General features: G+C 35.8%; 1 protein-coding gene across 1 annotated transcript; it reads right to left on the reverse strand.

Annotated features, from left to right (window-relative positions):
• Positions 1-2,737: 2,737 nt before the first annotated feature.
• LOC122084991 (temperature-induced lipocalin-1) lies at positions 2,738-4,887 on the reverse strand. Its single transcript, XM_042653410.1, has 2 exons — positions 4,316-4,887; positions 2,738-3,203 (listed from the first exon to the last, which is right to left on the reverse strand). The coding sequence occupies exons 1-2, from the start codon at positions 4,685-4,687 to the stop codon at positions 3,015-3,017; spliced, it is 561 nt and encodes a 186-aa protein (XP_042509344.1). The 5' UTR covers positions 4,688-4,887; the 3' UTR covers positions 2,738-3,014.
• Positions 4,888-7,692: the final 2,805 nt, after the last annotated feature.

A 7,692-nucleotide genomic window follows, 5' to 3' on the forward strand; every position in this document is an offset into this window, starting at 1 on the left:
GTATGGGTGAAGTTTAGGTGGGAGGTGGAAATCAAGCCTTGGACATGGCAAGAGTATCCATTGTGTTTATCAACTACAATATTTGGCACATTGGGAAGATAATTTCCTTCTAATGCAATGAAAGATCTTTTTCCTTTTTCACAATTCCCTAATCCCGAAGATCAACAAGTATTCTCTTATTTTGATTTTGAGTTGGAGAATTAATTGAGATTCAATTTTTTATCTATTCCATCACTTCAATTACTATGAGTACAATAGATAAGTAGTTATCCAGTTGTTACTCCTGTCCATGATCTACAATTCTTACCCACAATCTATAAACTCCAGTATTACACTAATTCCATAAAAAATAACCACCCAATAAATAAGTTACCCGAAACATAAGAAACGTAACAGATTCTCTTACCATCCCCATTCTCTGGTGCTATTGATAAGTTGTTTGAACCACGGGAAACATAACAGATTCCCTTACCATCCTCAGTGTCTCGAGCTATTGATAAATTGTTTGCTCGCTTTCTCCGGTGTGGTAATAAGATATCGAAGATCTATAAAGTGAGTTGGGTGAGTAAGAAGCACCAATGACGAATATCTTCGAGGATGCTCATGAGAGTGAAGTATGCACAAGCTATGAGATGGACTCTTGGAGAAATTTGGACTGATTTTGTTGATCTACAACTTTTTTTGACTAACCATAGAAAGTGCATTTAGCCTCTCAGAGAAATTCCTCTTTTTTGAATGTTCATTCTTTTGTCCAAACTTAGTGTATATCTAAAATCTACTAATGATATGGTAAAGCTCCCAAAACAATTAATTTTTTGGCTTCTCACTAAGAGAACTTCTCTTTCTTCTCTTCAATCCTCAATCCTACAATGATGTGAATTCAATCCTTTCTTCTTAATGGTATTTTTTTTTTTTTTTTTTTTGCAATGGGGGAGTGGGGTTGGGACTTCGAAGAGTCGAGGATTGAAATAATTCTGATCTTATGTGATAGTTCTAGCATTTAACTTCTGAATAACAAATTTATGGACCTCCCAAGGGTATCTTAAATGTGAAATAAACTTGCCCTTTCCTCGACAGAGTTTGGGAGCAACGGTTATGACCAAATCTCTCAATTGCCAAAACCTTGGGCCCAACTCTCATGATCTCATTGTTTGGAAACAACATGCCAATGATAAGTTATCTCGGTCCTCTGCATAGGGTTCCGTTAGAATTCATGGGGAGGTGATCAATTGGCACTCATTGGTTTGTTTCCCCATCATGTCGCTAAGCGCAGCTTCAATACCTCTTTCTTTTCTATTTTCCTTTTTTTTTTTTTCTGAAAAAAAGTTGAAAAATAATTTTTCTCCATAGAAATAAAGCCACCGTTTGATAACTTTTCTACTATTTCTGTCTGGAAACAACAAAAACGGCTTTTCATGTTTCTAAAAACAAAAACAAATTTTTTGGTGTCTGATAAATCTATTTTTCGTAACATTTTTTGCAGACATAATGCCACTAAAAAACCTAATAGTATCATCAGATGCTCAAAAGGGAGAAATGGTCAAATTATCTCTTTTTAGGTTTAAATAGTTGAGAGATTTATCGTGGCACAACTTTTTTTTTTTTTCCTCTCAAATTCTAAAAACGAAAAAACAAGCTCGATTTGTTTTTTCAAAGTCGTTTCTAGAATTGTACATAGGAAAAAATTTTGATTTATGTTTCTAGGTACGGGTGAAACGAAACAACTTTATCAAACGCTTTCAGGTTGTTTCTCCATTTCTGAGAACAAGAAAACGCAAAAACGATAAAAACGAAACATTGTCAAACGATACCAAAGATTCTACTCTTATAGCCTAAGATATTTTAGGAATTTGCCATTTCCTAGATTTGATTTCAACAAAATTAATTGTTTCTTCGTTTAGAAGCTGAAAGAAATAAATTGGATCTTGAGAATAAAAAAACAAATCAAATTCAATAAAAGCAAAAGAAATATTTAACAAATTTTCTAACAAAGCAAACTGTTCTTTACATTTTCTAATTGCAATCATAATACATGAGAAATAAAAACTTAGGAAAGCAAGACTTACATATGGGTCTTGAATTACAAACTTACACATAGAACTCACTTGTATACATCACACAAACTTCTCTCACTCTTTTTACAAAACAAAAACTCAAAACAAAAGATGCACTTGGTTCTTTCCCCAACTCCTTGAGTAAAAAGATAGCTTTACTAGTAAATGTAGATTTACTTTTCTCCCTGGATATTGTTGAGATTAAAAAGATTGGGTCATGACAGGTGAAGGTAGCTTTCATGTGGAGTAGTACAAGCACCCAACCTGGGCAATTTTTGTCATCTTCCTCCCAAACTCAATTTTGTCAATTTGCATGGAAACTTAATAGAGAAGTAATTGGTGGTCCAATACCAATTCCTCCAAACCATGGTTTGGTCAAATAGAAAGTATTGGTTTGTAAGATGAGACTATCCTTCTACTACACGTCTTCTTCTTCCCTTTAGACTCCTGGGGTAAGGAGAAGATGGTCTCTATTCATGGACAGTAGCCACTGTAAGGGGATGAACAGAACATTGGATCCATGATGCACAAGAGGAGCTTTCACTTGGAAGTTGGAACACTAATTTTTGGACGAACTTCCCCTTGAAAACAAACATGTAAGACAAGTAGCAAAGAAGAATCCACAGAGAAGGTATATCATGGAAACTTAACTAAGAAGCATTTAAATGGATCCAACAACAGAATAACAAAGTAGCAATAGTAGACACTTCATTCCTGGAAATTATCTAAACTGAAGAGTTCACATTTAAGAAGAATTAACGAAATGCAAACATCATAATAGTCTTATATTCAAACCTCTAGTGTTCTATAGACTATACACACAACACCTTTACAAACCAGAGAGGTGAGAGGTTCATTGTCTCAAACAAACATCCAACTCTATGGATTTATTGGACTTCCTCATTAGGCACAAAACAAATTATAAAACCCATAATTTGTATTAACATCACCATTATTATTTTATTTACCAAAGATGGATTTGATCCACCAAACGCCTTTGGTGTCCTTGGGTGTTGCTTCATCCCCCTCTGGTGGAGGGTCAGTCTGTGGTGTTTTGTGGAGTTTCTTCACATCATAGCCCACATCCTCTGCCTTCTTCACGAGCTGATCGTATATTTCTTCATCCATTTGGGTTTGCCTACATAAGATCTGAGCATAATAGGAACAAAAAAATTATATAAAAGATCTACATCAAGAGAAGAGTCGGAAGTCAAATTTTATTATTAAAATAGACAATAGATTCATTGTCATAGAAACCTGAAGAATAACCCATTCCAAGAATAAAGGAGAGAATGCAGAAAAGCTCTCTTTTCTCATAACCCAAAAAAAAAATGGAACTTGCAAAGAGGATAAGCTCAGAATCTAATATCCTCCACACTTCCACAGCCACCCATTAAAACTAACTTTTAAGGAGGAATCCCACAGGAAATAACTAAAACATCTGTGGAAAACAGAGGAGGGGATGACCTCCTCGTCCTACCCAATTAAATCAATACTTACAACCATCATCAATATGAAAAATCTAATAAACTCCAACAACAAAAATGATAGTATGGAAAGGAGGTATTGAATCAGGGTCTTCTTTGTGTGGTTGGGGATGGGTGAAAAATTAAAATTTGGGAAAATAACTGGGTTCCTGAATTCTGACCAATTCACACTTAGGAGTTAGGGGTTACTTCCCCAAAACCATAGGGTTACATTTGAATTGTGGTTAGGAAGGGGAGAAAATATGGAATGCGAATGAGATTCGGGGCCTTCTCCCTTACCACGATGAGGTAAAAGCTATTCTCAGAACCCCCATTACAAAAGCAACCTTAGCCCTTAGGCATGCTATCCACAACCAGCTAAATCTCAATTTAGCAGCAAAGGTAGATATGAGTCAAAGCTAAAACACTTAAAAATTTAGACTTTTGTGTCGGGGGGAGGGGTGGGTGTCGTCCTCAAAATTACTGGGGAAGAAGACCAAACTAATAAATATGATATAAAAATAATATTAAATGAGAAGCATCTCAAGAAAAAGAATCACAAAGTCAGATTTTTCTTTTTGTTTAATTGTGGAAAACAGATTCATTGTCATAGAAACCTAAAGAATGAAACAGCTTCAATTCCAATAGCTATTTGATTTGGTCAATCACTGTCCAAAGGGATAAGGCTGACAAACTAAAATCTCCATAGAAACCCATTAAAGAAGAAATAAAAAGCCGTAGAAAACAGAGAATGATGATGGAATTCTACAGAGAATGATGATGGAATTAACATACCCAAAGATACTTCCTGCTAGGCTGCCCAACCAAAGCATATTGATAATCATCATCGATATAAAGAACCCAGTAATCTCCAACAACAGGAATGATAGGCAAGAAAGGAGGAACATAGAACTTCACTTTCAGCTTAGCCTCATCGCTAGAAGGGTCAGCCTTATAAGCAGTCCCCTCAATGGACCCTTTCTTCCCACCACTAAAAGTCTCATTGAGGACATGAACAGTACCATCATCTCTCAAAGTATATGTAGCTCTTGTGTTGACACCGTCCTTGGGCTGAAATCTTGAAGGAAAAGAAGCAATCTCATACCACCGGCCCATGTATTTCTGCAAGTCTAAACCTTTCACAACTTCCATCTCTTTCGTCGCCATTGTTATCGCAGAAGGTAGTAGTAGTAGTAAAGAGAAAGTGAGGAGATGGGTTTATGGTAGATGGGTTTTTATAGGATGAGTTGATCTCAGGGATTGGATTGTTCTTGGCGAGCAAGGAAAAGGAAGGTGTGTTGAAGATAAGGAAGGTCCACTCCAGACACCAGAGGCAGATTTTTTCCTTCCATTTCTTGTGAGAGACGTGTAGAGGTGAGGATGTGAATGTGTGATGGTCCTACACGTACGCCAACGCCACTGAAACCGTGGGCTTCCAGATGTCCCTGGGAGTTTCTAGGTGGGGGTTTTCCGTTTTAGTCTTGGTGTAAGCTGTCACGGACCTTGCGGGTTAACGCAGTACATTTGTTAATTAGTGAACACTGTACAGACTGTAATTTACTTATAAGGCTGTGTTTGGAGCCAAGAGAAGAAATGAAACAAAAAAGGAAACAAAAAATAAAAAATTAAAATAAAATAGTAAGAAATTAAAAAAAAAAAATATATATATATATATATATACATATATGTATATGTATATTTAGCTATCATTAGAAGAGAAGAAGAGAAAAAATTTTATATTTTTTTTGTATTTTCTTGTATTTTTAGTAAGATTTATTTTTTTGGTAGTAAAAGAAAGAATAGTTATCTTGTACCACCCCTTTTTTGAAATTTTATATGAGATACCAACCTAAGGCTGTGTTTGGCAGCCAGGAGAAGAAAAGAAAAAAGTATTTGTTCTTGGTTTAAGAATTTCTTTTTGCACTTGGCATGACCTAATCTAAGAAAATATTCAGTTTTTGAATTTCAAAATTCCACTTGGGAATTGTGAAGTTTTTCATTTGCTCAAAAAAAAAAAAATTTCTTGTAAAAAACATAAGAAAACATGATAAAATACAAATAATTTTCTTTTCATTTCATTTCATTTCTTTTCTTTTCTTTCTTCTCTTGGTTACCAAACACAACCTAAATTCCCAAAATGCCAAACGCACCCTTAAAATCTAACACCGTTAGTTTAGAAATAAAAATTTCTCTTTTAACCCTAAAATCAAATATGAATAAAAAAGCCATTTCTTTTACTTTGTTTTCACCTCTTTTACTCTATTTGAACCCTAGAACAAGAAAGTAGCAGCCATTCAATGATAGGCTTGCAGCAACCATTGAGAGTGGACTTTAAAGGGCCTGTTGAAGGAGGATGAGCAATTGAGGGTAAGCATTGTAGGAGAAGCACCGCCATTGAGGGTGAGCATCGGAGGAAGAGCAGCCATTGAATCTGAGATTCAAAGGAGCATCAGCCACCTAGAGTGAGAATCGAAGTAGCAGCGATTATTGAGGGTGAGAGTGAGAATCGTAGGAGTAGCAACCACTTGATAGTGATAAGCATCATGCTCCTACGATTCTCACTCTCACCCTCACTCTCAGGGGCAATTCCAGACAATTTGAGAAATTCGCAGATGTCGGGGTCACTATACTTGAACAACAATCAGCTATCTGGTGAAATTCCACCTTCCATAGGTGACTGTGTTGAGCTTAATGGTTTGCAACCTTTTGAACAATTACCTAGTGGGAACTATGCCCAATACCCCTATTTTCCAGATGATGGATCTCAGCAACTTCACCAAAAAATAATGGTCTATGTAGAGGGTGGACCCCAGCAATTTAGTCGGAAATTTTGCTCTTGGGGCTACAGAGGGTTTGTGCTATCTACACTGTGACTGCAAACCTAAAATAATTCATCATGATAAAACAACATTTTACTGGATGAAAGTATGGAGGCTCACGTCGGAGATTTTGGCTTGGCTAAGTGTAAGAAACAAAATATAAGCAATAGCTATAAGACTTTGACAAACACTTAATAAATATTATTAAATGAAAAAGGAGAGTATCACTTACAGTTCAAAGTAAAGATGCAGAAATGTAAACAGAATATCTCCAAAACAGGTAGAGTTGAGTCATATCAAAATACTCTCCTTAAGGTATTTGAACGCCCCGTATATGTATGCACTTGGGTTGACCACACGTCCTCACCTCCAAGATAAATCAACTCTCCAAACATTTAAGGTGGAACTCCAATAAGTGTTTGCAATAGGGAAGAACGAAGGTTATACTCAATATTTATATTGTGTACGAAAAATAGAAAACATAGTGTTTTTGGGAAAACAGAGGCAATTGTCTGCAAAACACTAAGTAAACAGAATGTTGACAGAGAGCACTTTCACCCAACAAAGAGGATTCCAAACGTTAACAAAAAGTAATCTCATTTTGGACTTCTTTTATTATAGAGGAGAAGTACGTATAGGTGCATGTCTAATACAATGGGTGTATGAATCTAATGTACTAGTACTCTTTCCTGTATATACATGGATCAATGTATGAGGTCTTTTCAGCGTACGCGATTCAAAAGCACCCTAGGAATCGCCACACACACATGACAAGGGAGAGTTCCTCTCCAAAGGGCTTGCACCCTTAAGAAATTATCCTTCTTATATACTTCTCACACATTTCATCCAAAATCAACATGGGATTAAACTTTGTAAAAAGTTACTTTAGCTCATTTTCAATTTGTTCTTACTTGTGTACAAACAATTTTCAAAAAGCAAAAATGGGGAAAAGGGTTTTGGTATTATTTGAAACTTTAATACTAATTTTATATTTTATAATATAAAATCCAACACTAAGTTGATGGACTTTCCGTTCTCAAAATCCATGTCTACCTTTGCAGGTTCATATGGCTACATTGCCCCTGGTAAGAATTTTATCACTTCAGCTTTTATTCCCTTCTTTATGCATTTTCCACTCCCTTTCTCTCTATTCGTTTCTATAATCTGAGAATTTGTTGTTTTTCATTTCAAAGTATACTTACACAATGAAAGTCACTGAGAAATGTGATATCTACAGCTTTGGGGTTGTTCTGCTCGAATTAACTACTGGAAGGTCACCTGTTCAGCCCCTTGAACAACGAGGGACCTGGTAACTTGGGTTTATTACATGATAGGGTAAAATGTCAAATTTAC

Source organism: Macadamia integrifolia, chromosome 7 (genome assembly GCF_013358625.1).
Source record: "Macadamia integrifolia cultivar HAES 741 chromosome 7, SCU_Mint_v3, whole genome shotgun sequence".
Taxonomy (NCBI): domain Eukaryota; kingdom Viridiplantae; phylum Streptophyta; class Magnoliopsida; order Proteales; family Proteaceae; genus Macadamia; species Macadamia integrifolia.